At 42.8% G+C, this 24,212-nt stretch overlaps 1 protein-coding gene across 1 annotated transcript in view; it reads left to right on the top strand.

Annotated features, from left to right (window-relative positions):
• pxylp1 (2-phosphoxylose phosphatase 1) overlaps positions 1 to 23,963 on the top strand; it is a gene marked incomplete at its 5' end in the record, with an annotated part of 54,534 nt that extends 30,571 nt beyond the window's left edge. Inside the window, 3 exon segments of the mRNA XM_083637355.1 lie at positions 2,603 to 2,729; positions 19,798 to 19,937; positions 20,270 to 23,963. Of these exon segments, the coding sequence (XP_083493481.1) occupies positions 2,603 to 2,729; positions 19,798 to 19,937; positions 20,270 to 21,315 (1,313 nt within the window). The 3' untranslated portion in view covers positions 21,316 to 23,963.
• Between the last annotated feature and the right edge of the window lie 249 nt (positions 23,964 to 24,212).

Raw genomic sequence — 24,212 nt, 5'->3', positions numbered from 1 at the left:
CTATATTTGAAATTCAGTAACAAATTAGCATATTGGGCAGTAACGCTTTACTAGTAACGCGTTACTGTAATAATACTACTTTCCCCAGTAACGAGTAGTGTAATGAATTACTAATACATTTGCATTAATAATCAATGTTGGCGGTAACTCATTACAAAAGTAACATATTACATGTAATATATTACTTTTAGCAGTAACTCAGTAATATAACTTATTACTTATAGGATTTCAGTAATATTATACCAGTTACTTTGTCAAGTAACTCAAGTTACAAATTGTAGGTCCTTTTTCTTTTAATCAAAGTACATATTTTAAAAAGATACAATCATTTCCTAATCAAACTGTGTTTTTATGCAAATAACCACTATAGATGACAATAACAAAAGGAAAAGAATAACATTTAGACTTTTGATTTGTTTACACTGAAGTTCAAGGCGGTTTAAATTATTTTTCGGGATGGCCATGTCATTCCGCTGCTGCTGTTGTTTTGGTAAAAGTAATGCAAAAGTAGTGTAATAAGTAACGAGTTACTCTACACAGAAAGTAATTTTGTAAAGTAACTTATTACTTTCAAATGGAAGTAACTAGTAATATGTAGTATATTACATTTTGAAAGTAACTTGCCCAACACTGGTAATAATATTACCGTTACCCCAAGATAAAACAACTTGTTACATCCTTAATTTTGTCGATTCCTAAGATTTTTTCCACTGTGAAAATCATGACCTCAAACCTCCTAACACACCTAACGCTAATGTTACGAGGACAGCACAACAACATGAACGAAGCTCGTGGACTACCACCAAAGGTGAGCACAGAAACAGTAAAACTGTTGAAATACAGAGAAATGTAACGTTAAATCTCACAAGGGCGCACTGAGGCCATTTACACCTGGCGCTAACATGCGTTTTCTGTGATCAGATTGCAATCAGATTGTGTTTTATCACTTGAAAGTACAGGTGTAAACACCCCCAAAACGCATTGAAGAAGGATTGCAATCTGATCGGCCAAACCACCTCCGGAGGTGGTCAGGGATGCATTGTGTACACATTGAACACAAGTGTAAATGCAATGTGTCCTCTCAATCTGGATACAGCAACTGTATGCGGATTGAGAGGACACCCATTTCTGCCATCAGATTGCAATCTGATGGCAGAAAACACATGTTAACGCCAGGTGTAAATGGCCTCTATAGTCTACCGCTGGCCTGACATTTCATTTATTGGCCTTTATCGGTTGAAAAATCAACGTAACATTGCTATTGTATTGTCAGGTTAATGTTGCAGGCCTAACGTTATTTGTGACACAAACTTGTTATGGAAAAGAATAAGATGCACATGTGTTGGCAGTGCACGACTTACTGCGTGATTGAAAACAGAAGCTGTTTAAAAGATTGTGTCTTGTCATCACTTTGAGCCAAGTGTGCTCTTCATCAAGCATGTAGCTCATGGATTCATGCAGAGGCTGTAGAAACAGCTGTCAGTTTGAAGCCTTAGCCGCGCTCCGGCAAAGCCATTAGACCTATATTCACACGTACGCACATGCAAAGTCTGCATTTTGATGAGAAAGGAGACAATTTGCATGTAGAGGGAGCCTGCTTTTTGCACACGAAGAGATGTCTTGTTGGATGTCTGTGTGGTGATGATGGCTGGAAGGCTTTTTTGACTTCTTTAACCCATTGATACCTGATGCAGCATTTGTGTGTGTATCCCTTTAAGACCGCGAACCGCGTGATGCGGTTCGCGGTCTTAAAGGGATACACACACAAATGAGGGATATACACGCAAATGCTGCATCAGCTATCAATGGGTTAATACTAGGCATTTTCTGTTGTAAAATGCAGAAACCCTCTGGACCTTCAGGGTCAAACTCGTGGCCTCAGTTGATGTTGAGCACTCTCCTCTCTCCACGTCAGTAGCATCATGTTGTTGTTATTGACAGTAACAAGCAGTGTTGGGTCGTTGCTCAAAAAATCATTATCAGTCATGGTGCGCTAATATCACAATATTTCAATAATCTATTGGAAAAAAAGGATTAGCCAATTATTAGCCTCGTTACTGTAGAATGCTTTTTGAACTGAGCAGTTGAGAGGGGTTGAATTATTTTTAGAACCAGTCTGACCGAGGTATACTGTTACACACTGTACATGTTATATTTTGGGCGATACCAGACATATTATTTTAATATTGATCCACTACATTAACCCAAGTTCATAAGGTCATTGATGTGGGATGTGTTCTTATTCTGTTAAATTACTGTATATAAATGTTTTAATACCTTTCGGATAAAAATGTATTTGTATAATTCTCAGTAAAGGAGTGAGCGACAGAGTGACATAGTTGCTGGTCGCAGCTAAAAATGTGTGTTCAAGGACAATTACGGTAGTTAAAAAAAATGACATGACATTAAAAACTAGATCTATAAAAGTTATTTTTAGGTGATATTTAGGATGATTCAGACCTAAATAATAATATTTCTTTACTTCTGTCATATTGAGAAAATCAATCCTCATAGGCCTTGACAATATCGAAGGCTATAATGATGATATTAGAAATATACTGTAGATGATGATGATGATGCTGATGTCCTCTTCCTCTGCCAGGTCACAGTCCCGTCGACTATAAGCTGCTGTCTGTCCAGGTGATGATTCGTCACGGAGATCGCTACCCCCTCTACTACATCCCCAAGACCAAACGGCCCGCCATCGACTGCACCCTGTCCCCCAGCAGGTACACACACATACTGCACCCTGTCCCCCAGCAGGTACACACACATACTGCACCCTGTCCCCCAGCAGGTATAATACACACATACTGCACCCTGTCCCCCAGCAGGTATAATACACACATACTGCACCCTGTCCCCCAGCAGGTACACACACATACTGCACCCTGTCCCCCAGCAGGTACACACACATACTGCACCCTGTCCCCCAGCAGGTATAATACACACATACAGTTTCATACCAAATCTAAATATACCATCGTCAAATTATGTATTGTTTATTATAGAGAGGCAAAGTGACCGCCTACTTCCTGCTTCAGCACTGTACCAGAGATTTTCATCTGTCATTTATTTTCAAATAGACATTTCGTAAAATGCGTATAAGAATCTTTTACTTGTTCAAACCAAACGCTTCAGCTGTATTTAGAAACAGGAGAGACCACATAACATTTCAATCGGACCAAAACGTAAAATAATTCTGGATTTAAAGAAAATATTCTTTCGATGTAGTTTTTTTTTTAAGTTTTGGTCCGTGTGAAATGTTCTATCTATGGTCTCTCCCGATTCCAAATATAGCTGAACCGTTTGACTTGACGAAGTAAACTATTTTTATAAGCATTTTATGAAATGTCTATGGGAAAATAAATGGTGGATGAAAATCTCTGGTACAGTGGTGAAGCAGGAAGTAGGCGGTCACTTTGCCTCTATTGCCAATACTAACTTTACCATGACTAATTACATAATTACCATAATTACTTACCATTAGCAAATCAGACCGTTGTCAAAGCAGTTGGTTGGTAGCAATATATTTTTTGGACATAAAGCAATCCAGGAGATTTCCCACCCAATCTGGTGGTAGAGGTTGTTGGGTGTTAAAATGCAATTTTTACGGCGTGGCCACTAGGGGCAGAGACGTCTATATGAGGGTCTGTCCGTATGTCCGTCCTTATGTCCTCCGGAAAGTAGGGGATAAATTGATCAAACAAAGAATAATTAGCTTAGGACAGAATGCTCAATGCTGTAAGATAGCCAACAGGAAAAAAGTGTCACAAGTTGAACTGATGATTCACTGCATTCACTTATGCATAGATATTGTGACATCAGTGACATCATCAGTGATGTCAGAACTCCTTCCCTGCTGAGCTTATAAATTGGGCACCGACCAAGCCGAGTCCAGTAACCATGCTTTTATTAGACTCTGTGTCTTGTTTTGTTTCCCTTGTACCGTTATGTCAGAGAAAATTAAAGAAAAGCTTAACGCAAAGCGGTACTGGTAGTGTCAGAAGCTGATGGCTTTATCCCCGCAGTCTATGAAATCAGCTCCGAGTAAAGGGCACACAATGTCAGGAGATGCCACAGGGATCCAAGATGGTGTCCCAAGCAGTGCCTCTCTCTCCATGAGCCGAACACACATGAAATGAGAGCCAGCCAGGCATGTGACAGTCTCTCAGTCCTAACAAGAAGGCCTGGTGGAAAGCTTGAGTGGAGGAGAGCGAGAGAGAGAGAGAGGGGAGAGAGAGATATGGGGGAGAGGGAGAGAGAGGAGAGAGAGATATAGGGGAGAGGGAGAGAGAGGAGAGAGAGATATACGGGAGAGGGAGACAACCAATTATAGCCACAGCTTTTGATATTGTCGTGGCTCGACGACTCCCTGAAAATGAGCTCAATTTGTCTCCAGATAAAAGGCTTCTCCACATTTAGGCTGACAGGGAACAAGAGAGATGAGAAGCACAGGACACAATATGAGAGATGAAGGGAGGAGGTCCTTTCAGTTTGTGTCTCCTGGTTATTCACCTTATTCACCACGCCCACTTTTTCTCTCTAACGCGTTCGACGCAACGTATTTGTTCTTCCGGTTCAGCGCTAGTTGGCGGCCATTTTCAAAATAAAACGTCAGTATGAATGAAGTTTGGCAACATTCAGAATTAAGCTACACTGCGGCCAACTTCAGTTACCGTACATGTTCATAATGTTACTGCTGCGAGGAGCCGATGGCTGTACCCGGTCGGCATTTTTAACGTTAGTTACAAAAGCACGTCGACAGTCAGTGTTTTCTCACTGCCAGTAGCCTAACTACAGTAGGATAGCTAGTAGGGCTGTGGCGATTCACTTATCTCCCGATTCGATACTATCACGATTCTTGGGTGCCGATTCGATTTATATTGCGATTCTTAAGTATTGCGATTCTACGATTATTGCGATTCGATATTACGATTTATTGCGATTTTTGTTTATTTTTTTCTTTTCTTTTTTCAGTTTGTTTGCTTTTTTACACTAGATTAGAACATGGGAAAAGTTGAATCATACACTAGAGACTGTATATTATATATCATGAGTAGGGCTGGGCGATATAGTTAAAAACAGGGGCGGACTGGGATCATAATTCAGGCCGGGCATTAGATACCAAGCAGGCCAGGCCGATATGGGCCAACGCGCGTGAAATTTGGGCCGTTTGAAGCCAGATTTGGGCCGTTTGAAGTCCAATTTTACAATGAGATGCACCCACTTTAACCCTGAAGTGTAATTATTACTTCAGACTAACTAATAAAGTAATAAAACCACTAGTAAACCAGTAGGCGGCGCTTGGCCTGCTGTTCAGTGAGTGGCCTGACTGCAAGCACCAAATAAAAAAATAAAAATAAAAAAAAAATTAAATTTGCGATTATCGATTCTGGAATAAAAGATCGATCCAAAAAATCGTGACATTAAAAATCGCGATACTTAGGTGAATCGATTTTTTCCCCCACCCCTAATAGCTAGTCTGACCGGTGTCCGCACAGTCAGCGCTCCCGGTCCTCGCTGCTCGTTAAAGATTTCCAAATAGGCGTTATTCTGATAAACTGGTCACATATAATGTTACGTTCTCACCCGACAAATATTAAAACTTTAAAACAGTTTGTTTGTTTTTTAGCTTGAAAACAGCTTTTTGGCAAGTCTAATGACTGCGGTAGGCGTACTCTACTTCCGTGTTTAAAACCGGAAAGACGATTACGAAATGACGTCATGCAGAAGCGTCCTTGTATGGGCAAAGAATAAGGTGAATAGAGAGCCAAAGTGGAACGTCACTTCCTGCTTCAGCACTGTACCAGAGATTTTCATCCGACATTTATTTTCCCATAGACATTTCGTAAAATGCTTATAAAAATTGTTTTACTTGGTCAAATCAAACGGTTCAGGTATATTTAGAAACGGGAGAGACCACATAACGTTTCACTCGGACCAAAACGTAAAAGAATTGCGGATTTAAAGAAAATATTTTTTCGATGTTTTCTTTTAAAGTTTTGGTCCGAGTGAAATGTTCTATGGTCTCTCCCGATTCTAAGTAGGGATGCACGATATATCGGCAATCATATCGGTATCGGCCGATGTTGGTCATTTTTTAACATATCGGTCATATCGGTATCGGTCAGATGTTGCAATGTTAATATCGGTTATCATTATCAGCCAAATTCTTCACATTGATATGAAATAATGCAGTCAATCTATGATTTATGGGCTTTTCCAAAGGCTTTGCAAATAAAGAAATGCATAACTTTTTCAAATTCAGTGTTAACATGGGTTTTTCAGTATGTACAAAATGTGATGATCATAAAAATGTGGTTTTATACAGATCATATCGACATCGGTAAATATCGGTTATCGGCCATAACAGCAATGTTAATATCGGTTATCGGCATCGGCCAAAATTTTCATATCGGTGCATCCCTAATTCTAAGTATAGCTGAACCGTTTGGTTTGACCAAGTAATACTATTTTTATAAGCATTTTACGAAATGTCTATGGGAAAATAAATGTCGGATGAAAATCTCTGGTACAGTGCTGAAGCAGGAAGTGACGTTCACTTTGCCTCTCTACTAGCGGAGTGTGTTTGTGTGAAGGGAGGTGACGACATTAGATCTAGTGTCTGTCATCTGTCTGTGTGTGCATGTGATAGCCCAGTTGCACAAAGCACCTTAGGTTAAGATTTCCCTTAGAGTCAGAGTTAAGGTGTCCATAAAATAGAATCGGCTGCACATCAAAACACCCTTAAATCTTCTCCATAAGGTTAAACATTTTAAGCAAAACATAAGCACAAGATTTAAGGCTGTTTTGTGCAGCCGATTCTATTTTATGGACACCTTAACTCTGACTCTAAGGGAAATCTGAACCTACGGTGCTTTGTGCAACTGAGCCTCAACTTAAAATTTCACTGCATATGATGCAGTGACATTTTAAGAAAAGTGCCTATTTAAGACTTAAAATTGGTTTTCATTGTCTTCTGTCCTTTCAGAGAATAGCATTATGAGCAGCAGTCTTAAGAGACGCAGGCTCCAAGATGCTATTAAATCAGATGCAGGTCTGGTCCAGGTGTCCCAGCTGTATTAGTGAGACAGTTGTTTGTCTTTCACACTGGCTCATTGCCTCCCTCTGTCTCTGCCGGTCCTCTGTACACTGTCAGTGCTTGTGTCAGCGCTGGCGGAGGAGTTTGGTTTGCTACATCTGTTCTGCTGCGCTGTGGTGCAGATGGATACACACACACTATACACACACGTGCACACACACACTATACACACACATACACTATACACACACACTATACACACACAGCGTGTATGCCCTGCTGAGGCAGAGTTGTTGGTGTTGTTATCTGGCTCGATTTGAGCAACATGCTCGCTGAGCAATTCTGGCAAGACAGAACTTTCACCGTTCAGGTACTCCCTACAGGAATATGGGTGGGAAACACACACACACACACACACACACACACACACACACACAGACACACACACACACACACACACACAGACACAGACAGACAGGCAGACTAGAGTAAGCCAAGACTGGAGGCAGAATAGCTACATCAAAGACACACAATCACACACTTAAATTATGCTAACCGCCTGCAATCCATTATTTCCCAATGTCTCTTCTGTCTCTGTCTCTCTTCTGTCTCTCTCTTCTGTCTCTGTCTCTCTCTTCTGTCTGTCTCTGTCTCTCTTATGTCTCTGTCTCTCTCTTGTGTCTCTGTCTCTCTTCTGACTCTGTCTCTCTCTTGTGTCTCTGTCTCTCTTCTGTCTCTCTCTTCTGTCTCTGTCTCTCTTCTGTCTCTGTCTCTCTTCTGTCTCTGTCTCTCTTCTGTATCTGTCTCTCATGTGTCTCTGTCTCTCTTCTCTCTGTCTCGCTTCTGTATCTGTCTCTCTTCTGTATCTGTCTCTCTTCTGTATCTGTCTCTCTTCTGTATCTGTCTCTCTTGTGTCTCTGTCTCTCTTCTCTCTGTCTCGCTTCTGTCTCTGTCTTTTTTCTGTCTGTCTCGCTTCTGCCTCTGTCTCTCTTCTGTCTGTCTCTGTCTCTCTCCTGTCTGTCTCTCTTCTGTCTCTGTCTCTCTTCTGTCTGTCTCTGTCTCTCTCCTGTCTGTCTCTCTTCTGTCTCTGTCTCTCTTCTGTCTGTCTCTGTCTCTCTCCTGTCTGTCTCTGTCTCTCTCCTGTCTGTCTCTCTTCTGTCTCTGTCTCTCTTCTGTCTCTGTCTCTCTTCTGTCTGTCTCTGTCTCTCTTCTGTCTCTGTCTGCGTGTCTCTTGTGAAGCAGCATGTGTGTGTTTTCACAGGCTGTGCTGCTGTTCTCTGTGCTCAGACTGGCTAGATGACAGGTCCTGATGGGATGTTATTTATAGCCAGAGAGAAGTCCTGCCTTCATACCTCAGCTTGAGAAGAAGTCTGAACAAAATGAGCACTTTCAAACCCACTGTGTGTTTTGTGTGTACACACGCATGTCCATGCGTGCACAATGTGCATATGGACAACCACATGTAGTGATCAGCAAACAGGGTTGTTTTTAAATCTCTCCTGAAAACTGTGGATGTTCTTGACCGCCACATCTTCTTGCTGTGTGATTTTGACCGTATGAATGGTCTGGTCTCTCACACGTCTTCTGACATGCAGACTGATTTGGAGAAAGCAACCAGATGCCTTCAACCCACAATGTGTCTTAGCAACTCTTATGACGGTGGATCATCTCGTCATTAGGTCAGATAATCACAATGCACGGTCGTATAGCCGCCAAGGACTATGAGGCCGTATTCACCTTATGTAGCCACGCCCATTTGACCCGGTCATGTGGTCGTGTGACGACTTACGGCTAAAAGAAAGAAATAGAAAATGGCTGGCTGCTCCAATATCATCTAACTCTGAATGAACTAATAATTTAGCCAATGGTATGTAACATACCAAATAAAAGCAAACGGCAATGTATAAGAATTAGTGCCCGACCAAAAAAAAAAGAAATCCGATATCGATATATCGGTCGATATTCTTATATTAAATATACACATTATATTACACAATGTTTTTGCAATGATCCCTCAAATATCAAACACTTGACAAAGATAACTTGACATGACTTGAGATATGTAATGTAGGCAGGATATTTTACAGCTTATCAATAAACTTTATTGTCCAAATTGACATCAATGCAATAAAACAGTAAACTTAACTGGGGATTTAATAATTATAAATAACTAGAAATACAAAAACACAAATATAACAAATATAAAATATAACTTGATTTAAGAAAAAAGATCAAATATACACAACATGTTGTCTATGACTTAAAAAATACAAAATAAACAAATATCGGCATATCGGCCAACCGATACCGATATATCGGTTATCGGCCAATATCGGTGGACCGATATATCGGTCAGGCTCTAATAAGAATGCAATGCCATGTAGGGATGTCACGATACCAAAATTATGAGTTCGATACCGATACCTGCCTAAGTATCTCGATACCGATACTGAAACGATACCACGGCAAAAAACTAAAACATCAGGAAAAGTATTGGAATAAATAGAGGGGACAAAACATGGAACTTAAAACTTATTTTATTGATTTAACAAGGTAATGCACAGCCATGTAGTCATTTTACTACATGCTGGTAGTACTGCCACCACGTGTGGCGCTGAACATGCTAGAACTTTTATTATCTAGTGTAAAATTAACATAATCTCTCCTGTAAACATATTTTAAAGGAATGTCAACCGTTTAAACTTATAAATAATATAAATAAAATATATTTTCACACAGCTGCTACACTATTATAGCTATTTGTTTTATCCCAAAAAAGTACTCTGTACTTGCAGCTCCTAAGCTTCATTAACATGAAGTGCCTGATTTATGGTTAATCTAGTAATATATATTATTTTCACACATAAATGTAGGCTATTGAAATGTAGGCTTATTATGTGGTGTATTCCCAGCCCCCCCCCCCCCCCCCATACGTGTAGGCTAGGTGTTTTTTACAATGAATTCGTATATCATTAATAATTGGGATTATTGTAAATATTAGGATAGGTGAGATCAGATGACTGCTTACCATGTAAAAGCTTTAATAACACTGGCATTGAGGACCATAGTGTTATTAAATATTGTACATGGTATGCAGTCATCTGATGTCCCCTCCCCTAAACGTTACATGTCATGACTTTCTCCTTGGCAGAGATCTGTGCTCCAGCACATTGCCTCGTGTTTCACTGTAAACGAGTAGGCTATTGTGACAAGCGAACTTTTTCAGTGAAACAAGTTCGCTTGTCACACAATACTCGTTGGACTTATTTGAGGGCATGTATGTTTATCGTTCACGTTCGCTAACCTGTCGGTCTTTAAACTCTTTGAACAGGTCGGGGTGCCTGTCGGCAAGATGTTTAGCCAGGTTCGATGTGTTTGATCCTTTCGCTTGCGTCACGTTGAAGCACCTTTTACACACTGGTTTGGATGTGTCCACGGGCTTGCCTTCGCTGTCGGCAACGTAAGCAAAATATTTCCATATTTCGCTTCGTGCATCTGCTTTTTCTACAAGCGTTGGTCGGCTTGCAAGACTAGAAGAAGCCGCTGCCATTTTCGCTGCGTCTGTCCTGTGTGTCGGGTTGCTGTAGTGAGGACTGAACGAGTGTGGCCAGAGAGCGAGCAGAGAGGGAAGAGAGGAAAGTCGACACGCCCCCACATGAAGCAGACAGAGTCAGAGACGAGCTTTTTTTCACTTTTCACGAGTCACCATTGGTTCAAGGCAAGGCTGTGTTGCCTTCACGTGAGGTGGGAGACAGGCTCTCAACTGTAATGCCGCTGTGTCTCTCTCCTCCGCTAACAAACACCACGGTCGCACACTGACGCAACCCATGACATTTTTTTAAGTATCGGTACTAAATTAACGTGGTATAGTATCCTTTTTAACGGCAGGGAACCGCGGTACCATACTAATACCGGTATACCGTGCAACCCTAATGCCATGTAACTGGCTCGTTAATTCTCGCATTCCAGGGAATTACATTAACGTCTGCGGGTCTTATAGACGTAAGTGGCTCGAGCTGCGCTCGGAGGAGAGAAAACCATCTGAAGCTTTCTTTGTTGGAGTCCAGGTATGTTTTACAAGAAAGTGCTCGTCATTGTCCACGATAACGTTATCTGACCTGGCTAACAGTGGATACTCCGCTTGCTTGCTGTGTACCGAGCTCAAAGTAGTAGGCTACGTTCTTTATTTTACCCTCTGCACTGTCCGCTACAAAAACAACTCTCTTCCTCAAAGTTCTTTTTTATTTCGCGCCGTGACCACCGGAAGTGTTAACACAACCCGGAAGAATTTGGCCCACCCCCTCATCTGAACATAAGGTGAATAGGACCAGGAGCATGGTGAAAACACTGTGTGCCCCCCCCCCCATCCACACTGACAAACACATGACACAGTCAAAAGGGGGTCCATGAACAGTACACCATGGTAAAGTCGAACTAGGGCTGCACGATTTATCGTATTTTCATCGTCATCGCGATATGAAAATGCGCGATGAACACATCGCAAAAGTCATGTGTTATCGCAAAAAAAAAAAAAATGACAGTGCACCTGAACGCAACATGCAAGATACCGGCTGAATAAGTGTCCAAATGTTCATGTCATTCTGGCCAATACTCCACTTCTGTTATAACATTTCAGTCTGGAATATGGAATATCTTTCAATAATCGTTATGACTAAAAGGCTAAAATGGCCTGCATTTATGGCCTGCATTTATATAGCGCTTTTATCCAAAGCGCTTTACAATCAGTAGATAGTCTACATTCACCCATTCATACACCGATGGCGGCAGGCTGCCACGCAGGGTGCCTACACACCATCGGGAGCAAGGAGGGTTAAGTGTCTTGCCCAAGGACACAACGACAGCAGCTGGGAGGGAGCGGAGATCGAACCGCCAACCCTTGCGTCATTGGCCGACCCGCTCTACCTCCTGAGCTAAAGCCGCCCTCATGTGTAAGAAATGACTGTTCTACATTGAAGTAAAAATGTAAATAATTAACTTGTTGGTTTTGGATTTTTTTTTTGCTTCAAGAGTGCATTTTGGTTCGTATGACCCTCAACACAGGCTTTGAGAATCCCGTGCCACTTACTGATACGTATGCTTAAATTAACACACTCGTATTGCAAAATGAATTTAGGCCCTCACTGTAATACTTCAGAAGTTGAATTTGAAGTTCAGCATTAATACATTTGTCATTTTTTGTCTTAGATTTACCTTTGTGTGTTATTGCAATATAAAACTACATAATTGAGAATCGATTCTAGATTCTGGAATCGAGAATCGTTGGAATCGAGAATCGATTCTGGAATCGGATCGTGACCCCAGGAATCGGAATCGGATCGGATCGTGGCTTAGCCGGATCGGAGCACCCCTACCCATTCATATTTTTGTTTATAGCATTTATTTATTTATCGCAGGTCATATCGTCATCGCAATATTGAACAGTGTTATCGCACATCGCAGCTTTTCCTCATATCGTGCAGCCCTAAGTCCAACCCTCCATTGTTTGTAAATTGGTCCTCCACCTGCACATGATGTGATGGTAAAACTCATCCTTTTAATGACTCCTAATGTCCTGTGTCCACCTCCCGCTCTTCTTTCATCCTCGTCTTCATCAAACCTCTGCCAACCCCCCCATCTCTCTCTGTCTGTCTCTCTCTCTCTCCCTCCCTCTCCCTCTCTCTCTCTCTCTCTGTCTGTCTGTCTCTGTGTCTCTCTCTCTCTCTCGCCCTGCTTGGTCTGAGTGGTCCTGGTGCCATCTGGCTCTCAGTGGGCACATTCCTCTCCAAGGCACAGCAGAGTTGAAAGGAGGATGGCGGCAGACAGGGAGAAGACGAACAGAAAAAAACAAAACACACCATGTAGGTAGAGAGAGTGAAGCGTCAGAGGGATTGGTCCTCCTGGGCTTCCATCCTGTGTGGACACACACACACACACAGAGTGGAGCTGCAGAGTGTGTTTGGATGATGTGTCGTTTGAGCGTACGTGTTCTGCAGAGAGAGAGAACATTCAAGCTTATTGCTTATTTCTACAGTAGATCTCCTCCTGACAATAATCTGTTTCTTATTTAGACCACGGTGTAATTACGGGGCGCTGAACTAGCAACTAGCATTTGCCCTGGGCGCGTGTGTGTGTGTGTGTGTGTGTGTGTGTGTGTGTGTGTGTGTGTGTGTGTGTGTGTGTGTGTGTCTGTGTGTGTGTGTGTCTGTGTGTGTGTTGGCACCAGCTTGCCGACCCACTGTCTCCGTCTGCGGTTAACTGAGCTCTCTTCAGCTGGGAACATTTCCACTCTTCTCTCTCTCTCTCTTCCACCAGTACACTCTCTTCTCTCTCTCTCTCTTCCACCAGTACACTCTCTTCTCTCTCTCTCTCTTCCACCAGTACACTCTCTTCTCTCTCTCTCTCTTCCACCAGTACACTCTCTTCTCTCTCTCTCTTCCACCAGTACACTCTCTTCTCTCTCTCTCTCTTCCACCAGTACACTCTCTTCTCTCTCTCTCTCTTCCACCAGTACACTCTCTTCTCTCTCTCTCTTCCACCAGTACACTCTCTTCTCTCTCTCTCTTCCACCAGTACACTCTCTTCTCTCTCTCTCTCTCTTCCACCAGTACACTCTCTTCTCTCTCTCTCTTCCACCAGTACACTCTCTTCTCTCTCTCTCTTCCACCAGTACACTCTCTGTCCAGGTTAGCGTCAGATTCTTTGCTAGATGCACAGATTTTTTCCTCACCTAATTTCAGAGAAGATCAAATCTCTCCTGTAGTGGAATTAACACATTATACACTTTTTGTTAACGACAGACCTAAGCAAAAACCCATGAAAAAAAAACTGTGACTTTGAGATGAGGGAACCAATTTTAACTCATTTCTGGGAGAATCTGGGTGTTAAGACTCATTCCTGTCGAGCATTTGGGACAGAATTACGTTTGACGTGCTGATATCTTTCTTTTCCTCTAGCTCTCTCTCCGTTTCAACCACACAGCGTTATTTCCCCTCTCTCTCTCTCTCTCTCTCCATTCATTCCTCCCACTCATTTGTGCCATCCATCTCCCCCTCTCTCCCCCCTTCCCCCCTCACTAATCTCTTCCCCCCTCCTATCCAGTGATAATAATCCCTTCTTAATGTAATTGGTCTCTGTAATCTCTGGTTAGCAACAATCATCCTAATAGTCAGCCTGGCTGGCTCTTTGTCCAGGCTAGCGGAACCCCGTCCAATCCACATGACAGCCTTACAGTCTCCTGCTACAGCCACATAAATATGGATCGTCCATATCTACCCACAGCAACACTCTGTTCACCCTGGAGTCAGATCTAGGCTTCAACGCTGTAACATTGATCTAGGCTTCAAGGATACTATGTTTCCATCAATGTTACAGTCTGTAACATTGATCTAGGCTTCAAAGATACTATGTTTCCATCAATGTTACAGTCTGTAACATTGATCTAGGCTTCAAGGATACTATGTTTCCATCAATGTTACAGTCTGTAACATTGATCTAGGCTTCAAGGATACTATGTTTCCATCAATGTTACAGTCTGTAACATTGATCTAGGCTTCAAGGATACTATGTTTCCATCAATGTTACAGTCTGTAACATTGATCTAGGCTTCAAGGATACTATGTTTCCATCAATGTTACAGTCTGTAACATTGATCTAGGCTTCAAGGATACTATGTTTCCATCAATGTTACAGTCTGTAACATTGATCTAGGCTTCAAGGATACTATGTTTCCATCAATGTTACAGTCTGTAACATTGATCTAGGCTTCAAGGATACTATGTTTCCATCAATGTTACAGTCTGTAACATTGATCTAGGCTTCAAGGATACTATGTTTCCATCAATGTTACAGTCTGTAACATTGATCTAGGCTTCAAGGATACTATGTTTCCATCAATGTTACAGTCTGTAACATTGATCTAGGCTTCAAGGATACTATGTTTCCATCAATGTTACAGTCTGTAACATTGATCTAGGCTTCAAGGATACTATGTTTCCATCAATGTTACAGTCTGTAACATTGATGGAAACATAGTATCCTTGAAGCCTAGATCAATGTTACAGTCTGTAACATTGGTGGAAACATAGTATCTCTCTCACTTGTTTCATGTCCCCAGGCCCTTGTGTCCTGATGGTGCAAAAACCTGTTAAGATGATTTCAATGTAGAGCTGCAGCGATTACTTGATTTAAGGTCCTTACACATCAAGAGCGATGCGAATATACGGCACGAAATTGCGATGCGAGTTTTGACCCACCTGTCAATCACAGCCACAGATGTGTACACGTCGGAAGCGACTTTCTGAAAAATCGACCGTGGTCCGAAAAAATAAACACCGCCATAACGCTCGGCGAAACTTCGCCGTTGGTATGTGTCATTTACCCTGACATATGCACGGTTGCATTGACTGATATAGATAGGTTCGGAAAATATTATTGACGTGCGAATTAATCGCACGAAAAAAACGCTCCCGATGTGTAAGGACCTTTAGTTGTCAACTATTGATTGCCAACTATTTTGATCGGTTTGAGTAATTCTTTAAGCTGTGTTCATACAGAGATATTTATTTTTCTCTCTGTCGCTCGATTCAACCATTTGGAATCGCTCTGTCGCTCTGTTTAAATCGCTCGTCAACAGGCACAATAATTGACGGACATCTGGGGGCTATAACGTTACGCAATGTCATGATGTTTGTCCACTACGAGCCACCGTAGTTGTTTACAAGCTAAGCCTATCAGCGTGCTCCTAACGCGAGCTCTATACCGGTAGTACAGACTTCACTTCATGTCAGCTGTCAGCCTGTCAATCAACTGTCAATGCGGTTTGTTGTCACACAATAAACCAGCGTTTTTTTTCCCAACCAGTGTGATCCTTGACTCACTCTCACACGGCAGCCAATCAGAGTTGAACAGCGAGCGACTGATGCCAGCGTAATTTCGCTCGAGTTGGGATATTTCATCTCGGGCGACGAGCGAATTTTCTCCCTATCGCTCTGTCTCTGTCGCTCGGACGCCCAGCGATTTTTCTCCCGGGCGAATATACGCTCAATCGCTCGTTTGCATTGACTTTGTATGTAAACTCGATGCCAGCGAAAAACTTTAATAGGTCGGTGTGAACGCAGCTTTATCGATTCATCGAGAAAGTAATTGACAGATTAATCGACAATGAACGTAATCGTCAGGTGCAGCCCTACCTCAATAGAGAGAGAGAGATGCAGACAATAAACAGATCGAGGCTAGTGTTGTCACAGGACATCCACCATCAAAGCAGTGGGAAGCTGATTTGAACCTATCCACCTTATTTCTAGCTGCCATGATGCCTGATGGGTGCTTCTTCCGCTTCCGGTGTAATAGACTGTTTTACAGTCTATGGTTTTAACTTGACAAAAAAAACGTCTATGAGGATTTTACAGCAGAGCCATTCTGCTCTACAGCCGTGTCGTTCGGGTGCTGGGATAACATAATGCATTGTGGGTAGTCGGCTACTGTGGCTAATGCTAGCGGCTAGCGTAATAGTTACTTTACATGGCAGTAAAATGCCACTGAATGACCAAATTGATTAAACTTTTAGTTTGAACCATTTTGAGTAACACTGTTTCCATACGGACCCCCAGCGTTGGTTAGTTGTTTATAACGTGACTATAACTTTTATAACATACTCCAGTTTCCGGTTTTTAATTCGGGTCTGCAGCCGAGTATAACAAAGGAAATGGCAAGCTGCAACAATAAGTCACGTTAAACCGGACCTTGTTCCCACAATTATTTTTTTACAGTGGGGCATTCAAAAATAAGGTGGATAGTCCTGCTTATCCCCCCATGTCTCTCGAAGCTCTTTGTATTTGGAGAAAAGTAGGGCTATTTAGTATTTATGCGTACGAGTGTCATAGATGGCTGCTGATTGTAAATTCAAGGTTGTCATGTTTGTGTGTTTAAACAATTGCAACAACTGTGAACTAGGGATGTTAATGATTAACCGATAGTCGGTTAACTGCCGTTAAGAACGTAACCGATTAAAATTAATTAACTGTTTTGACCGACAACGTTGTTACGTGTCATTAATTCAGTCTTCATAGCTCACAGTGTGTTAATTATACCAGTCCAGCAGACGGCGTACCTCGCCCAGCTAGCGCAACAGAAGGAGTGGTCACGTGAGAAGGTCGTCACGCATGCATGAGGAAGTAGGAAGTGAATTGAGCAAACAACATGAAACAAAACAGATGCTAAAATTAGCCGCAAGCTCGCGCTAGCAACAGCATAGAAGGATTACACTCTTTATTTAATATTGCGACGCCGTTCTCAAAATTCAACTCCAGGGGCAATTTATGATTCCCCGACGAGCATCGCTGAACTTCACGTTACATTCCATTATCGCTGGACGCTGATTGTGGACGCTGTCACTCATAAAAGTTATAGCTAAATATTAATACTAGGCGATTGGAGCAGGCATCGTGCGTGCAGAGACAATAACACAGAAGCCTTGCTTTATGGTGGAAAAGAAGCGTGGTGGACGGAGAGGGATTTCATCAAGTTCATTGAACCAGGCGATCACATCCCCCTTTGTTCAAATGACTATTAAGGACAGGCGGCTGTTCAAAGGAGGTGAGCCTTATTGTTTTTAGGCTAATTATAGTTTTATTATTATTTTCATTTGTGATTCATGCCATGAATGTCACATAAATAATATGCAGCTATTGTGTGACTGTGAGGTTAAATGGAACTTGAACTGAGAGAAAGACGAGACGTGAGAGAAACTATGTTAACAATAACCGGTTAACTGATTGTTAAGGAAAATTCATGAAATTCCCATCCCTACTGTGAACATGATTGATTCAAGGGTTCATAGTAGGCCATTTTTGATGGTGTGCTCCTCAACCAATCCCTGATCGCTATGGAAACTGTGTGTTGTGTGTACGTGTGTACGTGTACGTGTTCCCTTCTGCTGGCTTCTTTAATCTGACCCAGCTGAGCCGCAGCTCCCAGACATTTGTCATAATATGAAACTGTAATCTTCAATCATCTCTAATCTATTAGATCACCGCCTGCTCCTCTGCCTGCCCTCATCCCTGTGTGCACGTTTGTGTGCGTGTGCATATGTACGTGTGTGTGTGTGTGTGTGTGTGTGTGTGTGTGTGTGTGTGTGTGTGTGTGTGTGTCCCAAGGCAACACATTCTTTCATCTTTTTATATCTCAATCTCCCATATTCCCACCCACACATGCTGTCGAGCAGTAGTGTTGTGATAGAGAGACACCTGGTGGTAGATGTAGGAAGTGCAGTTGCATACAGAACCAGATGTGTCCCAGTCCCACACACAGCGCATAGATAGAAAGGGAGTAGGACACAGCTGTGAGAAGGAAAAGGCAGGTACCATACAAAGAGACTTCCCATTACCAGAGATGTTGAAATTCACATTTTCCTAGAAGCGCTTTGCCTGTGTTTGCCTGATAATAAATAAATACATAGACACACAGTTTTCCACTGCATTGTACCTCAAATCCCCCTAATGTGCAATACTATTCTATACTCTATATTCTATATTCAATACTACTGCTCTGTCAATATCCGTAATTTATGTGCAATACAAAGCTCATTAATGCTGCTACTTATCATGGACCCTGTACATATTTTTGTTAAAATAGCAAATTTTTGGGCTACCACATTTGGTTGTAAAGATATCTTTACAGGCTGTTAATACTGTTTATATATCTATATCTTTTAATATATTTGAATCTTTTTATATTCTTTCTATCTTATATTTGTTATATCTTGTTTATTTGTTCTAATTTATCGCATGTTACTTATGCACCAACCGCACCAAGTAAATTTCCTTGTAGGGCTGGGTTAAAAAAATCGATTCTCCGATTTTTTATCAATTTTTATTTTAATCCTCGATTATCGATTCATATGTCCAGAGATCGATTTTTTTTTATCAAAAAAAAAAAAATAATAATAATAAACAGGCTAAAATATTATGCTGTGTGTGGTAGTTGAAACATAGTTTCAAGTTGACGTTTATTTATGTTTGTAGTTGAAACAAAAACATAAATACTGTAGGCTACATAAATGGAAATGTTTGATCATTAATATCTACTTTTAGAAATTATATAGGCTGAAATCAAATCACTGTGCATAATTGTGAAAGTGTCTTTATTGACAGATGAAAAGGCTGTTATTTACCCTTTGTCACCACCTGGTGAGTAAATATATGTGTAACTAAAACCATTAAAATTGACAACAGGTCTGCAACTTTTTTCCCATGTATCTACTTGGCTGGTTGGGAACCCCTATGTTACATAACTGGACAGTCATGTAATTCAGGGTACAGCTCAAAAAACACATTTTGGTATCACTAACCAAATCAATATTGAAATTGATCGAATCGGAATAGAATCTAATCGAAATTAATCGATTCGCAACCTTGTGAATTGGAATCGAATCGATTCTTGAAATTTGAACCAATACCCAGCTCTATTTCCTTGTATGTGAGAACATACCGTTGCGAAATAAAGAATTGTGATTCTGATTCTGATGTAGCCGTTGAAACTCCAGACCATCTGGAAACACGTGGGTTCAATGTGTGTCCAATTAGAAATAGGATGCCAGTTGGTTTGTTTATTTTGACTTTTGAGTCGGCCATGCACTTGTATCTGTGTGCTAATTGTTTTGTAATGGCTGTGTATTTACATCATTAAACATTGTGCATCTCTCTCTCTCTCTCTCTCTCTCTCTCTCTCTCTCTCTCTCTCTCTCTCTCTCTCAGGAAGCCCTCCCACCCCCAGTTGGGCTCCTTCATCAGTCACATGGGCCAGGGAGGGCGTGGCCACTGGGAGTCCACACTGGGCTCTGTTCCCCGTCTGCCCAACCACAGTGCCTGTGAGATGGGAGAGCTCACACAGACAGGTAGCCAAGCAGGCCTGTCAAACAATATTCAATATTCTACTATATATTCCAATGACATATACACATTAAAAGAATATTCAAATATGAAAATTAATATTCAGATTTATGAAACGATCATATCTGTGATGTCATAGGTGGACAACACTTAAGATGGGCCTGATATGTACAAATCAGTGTCTCATCTAATGCAGTGGTCCGTTCTCCTTCTTGACACTCTGACAGCAAACACTAATCAGCTGTTGCCAACTGTGAAATGATTTTCTATCATCATTATCTTCGTCATCATCACGGTCAAGCTCAACCTTTGTGTCATTCCCTCCCCTCACCACCAGGTGTTGTGCAGCACCTGCGCAACGGCCAGCTCCTCCGCCAAGCCTACAAGCGCCACAAACTCCTCCCCTCCGACTGGTCGCCCCGCCAGCTGTGGGTGGAGACCACGGGGAAGAGCCGCACCCTCCAGAGCGGCCTGTCCCTCCTGTACGGCTTCCTGCCGGACTTCGACTGGACCAAGCTGACGGTGCGTCACCAGTGGAGCACGCTGTTCTGCGGCTCGGCCTGCGACTGCCCCGCCCGCAACCGCTACCTGGAGGAGGAGCAGAGGAGGCAGTATCGGCTCCGCGTGGCCGACACCCAGCTGGAGCGGACGTACGCCGACATGGCGCGCACTCTGGGTCTGCCCACCCGGCAGCTGCGGGCGGCGAACCCCATAGACTCCCTGCTGTGCCACCTGTGCCATGGCCTGCCGTTCCCGTGCGTGCCCGCGGGGGGCGAGGCGGGCGCCGGCGGGTGCCTGACCGTCGGGCAGTTCGCCGTGATTCGCCGGCAGCAGCTGGAGGATGAGGCGGACAGGCGGAGAGCGGGGCTGTACCGTAGGTACGCCGTCCTGGCCGCGCACCCCTACCTCAACCGGACGGCCGCCAAGATGGAGCGCGTGGCCCGGGGCGACGAGGCGGGGCGGCGTGCGCGCACGGGCGGCGAGGAGGTGTTCACCCTCTCCTCGGCGCACGACGTCACCGTGGCGCCCCTGCTCAGCGCCCTGGGGCTGGAGGAGGTCAAGTTCCCTCGCTTTGCCGCGAGGGTGGTGTTTGAGCTGTGGAAGAGCCCCGCCCCCGCCGCCGCAGCGGCGCCAGCAGCACAGCCGAAGAAGGGCGCGGGCAAAGGCCAGAGGTCAAAGGTGAAGGACGGGCAGCTGTTCGTCAGGCTGCTGTACAACGGCCAGGACGTGACGTTTCACACCGCCTTCTGCCGCTCCCACGACCGCCACGCCGGACAGCCGCTCTGCCCTCTGCACAGATTCCTCTCTTTCGTCAGGAGAGACATGTTCAGCGTCATCAACGCTACTTCCTACCAGGAGGCCTGCTACAGACGCCCAGGATGACTGACACACACACAGACAGGATGACTGACACACACACAGACAGGCTGACTGACACACAGACAGACAGGCTGACTGACACACACACAGACAGGCTGACTGACACACACACAGACAGGCTGACTGACACACAGACACACAGACAGGCTGACTGACTGACTGACACACACACAGACAGGCTGACTGACACACACACAGACAGGCTGACTGACACACACACAGACAGGCTGACTGACACACAGACAGACAGGCTGACTGACACACACACAGACAGGCTGACTGACACACAGACAGACAGGATGACTGACACACAGACAGACAGGCTGACTGACTCACTGACTGACTCACGGACTGACTGACTGACTGACTGACTGACAGACAGACAGGCAGGCTGACTGACAGACAGATATGCTGACAGACAGACAGACTGACAGACAGATATGCTGACAGACAGACAGACTGACAGACAGATATGCTGACAGACAGGCTGACTAACTGACACACAGACAGGCTGACAGACAGACAGACAGGTTGACTGACAGACAGACAGACAGACAGACAGACAGACAGACAGACAGACAGGCTGACTGACTGACTGACTGACTGACAGACAGACAGACAGGATGAAGGAGAGAGAGAAGCATTAAGCGTTGGCAGATGGTTGTACTTTTTTTAAAGCTCTTTTCCACTTTTGATGATGGTGCACTTTTGCGCTACTCAGTGTCTTAAAATTTTTACATCTTTTTGTAAAAGTAGCCCATAACATTCCTCAGCACGAAGTGACTATGACACGCGCGTGCACACACACACACACACACACACACACACACACACACACACACACACACATTGTTTCGAGGTCTTTATGGTCTCGTTGTTTGACCTCAATGCTAAAAGCTTTGTGGTGTCGACAATCAGTCCAGGAGAAGCACAGCTCTGCTCTGCAGCTTTCTCTCTACGAGCCTTTCTCTCTACTGTCTGTTTTCACCAGCTTTCTCTCTACAAGCCTTTCTCTCTACTGTCTGTTTTCACCAGCTTTCTCTCTACTGTCTGTGTTCACCAGCATGTTTGTCACAAATAAGCAATTCAAGAGAAATCGTACGGCACACGGCCACTTTATTCCTACATTCCATGGAATGTTTGAAAGTCCAGTATTCCCAAACGCCTGCAAGAAACGGGAATGTTGAAACTGGAAACACTACAGTATGCTGGATGACTCGTTGCTGTAAAAATATTGAGTATACTACAAATGATCTGTAGAGTTTTTTTTATGAAGATGATACTTTGGCCTCCTTTGAGCCAGATGACTTCTCAATGTCACTAACTCACTCACAGTACTAGCTTTCAGGCTTACAACTGATGTGTACTGTTCCTTCATTCCATGAGCTCTATTTAATAGGGTTGTTTCAGTTCTGACACATGATGTGGAGATGTCTCTGTTAGGGTACTTATGACTGATGAGGGTTGTAACACTGCTGTTGAGAACCATTCCACTACAATGCTTCAAGTAGGCTTGGGCGGTATTACGGTATACCAGGGTTTTTAGAAATCCCAATACTGTCAAAACTGTTTTCCATCTTTTTCCTTCAGCCAGAAGAGTCGCAAGTCTCCTTGCCTGTGTTGGGCTTAGTATAAATTATTTTTATTCTTTTATTTTACATTTCTATTCGCTATTTGTAGGCTACTTTTTTAAACCTTATTAATAGGCAAACATATACCACTTTAAACAGGCTCGCCCATAACGGTGCCCATTCCGTTCATTCGTCATTCTCCATTGAGGACATTTGTGGTGGATGAGTTGAGTTCCCTCCCTCTCCCTCCCCTGACATGTGACGCGCTTTGAGTATCTAGAAAGGCGCTATATAAATCCAATTTATTATTATTATTATTTGTGAACAACATTGTGCATGTAAATGAAACCGAAGTAGTAACCCTCTTTTTTTATTGATGGACATGAATTTATACAACAGGAACTTAGCCAACAGAAGAATTATTTGGAGGTCGAAAAAAGTTGAGGTTAGGTTTATTTGATATGGATAGGGTTAGGGTTAGGGTTAGTTAACTCAACTAACCCTAACATCATCACAGAGCATTGGAGATGTAACATACATGTATGAACAACACCCAGATACACAGTGTCAAGTGTTTATAGCAGAACGCTCATTTTCAACACCTCTCCACAGGCGACTTTTACATTAAAATAAAACCGAAAGGACAAAAAGAAACCTAATCAAATATAAAACCACACGAGTAAAGCTATACATACAAATGTATTGACATGGAGGTCACGAGATGCTGGAGACTTTTTAGGGGCAAAGTCACGCCTTTTCATGAATTGCCAGATATCGTAGAAAACAAAACAGAAACGAAAGAGCGACTAAACACAAATGGCTGGTTACTCGTGCAGCTCCGCCCCCCTTCGCCCACCGATGAAACTAATACCGTCATATACCGTATACCGTGGTCCAATGTCAGTGAGGTATGGAGGAAAAATATATATACCGCCCAAGCCTAGCTTCAAATATTTATATCAACTGTTGATATAGCTTATCACTTTTCACTTTGGTACCTCTGCATATAAATGATTTTGTTTGAAGGATACTGACATTGATTAAAATGTCAATTCTGAATACATGTTTGTACTGTAAAGCACGTGGAGTAAAGAAATAATCAAATGTTCTGCTCGTCTTTATTTTATTTTATTATCTGATGTATTGCAGTAGCATGAGATATGTTTAAATTGGTTTTCTGACAAATGAAGTTTTCTCATAGTAGTCTTTTGTATTATTCTTATTTAAATTGCAGTGTTACATAATTATGCAAACAAACATAAGACCTATAGCTAGAATGCATTAGAGCATCAATGAGTATGTGGGAATGACTATGGAGGATTGTTATAG

The sequence above is a fragment of the Poromitra crassiceps genome (genome assembly GCF_964638095.1).
Source record: "Poromitra crassiceps genome assembly, chromosome: 5".
Lineage (NCBI taxonomy): Eukaryota > Metazoa > Chordata > Actinopteri > Beryciformes > Melamphaidae > Poromitra > Poromitra crassiceps.
Note: the sequence above shows the minus strand (reverse complement) of the source record. Positions and strands in the feature narration are given on the sequence as shown.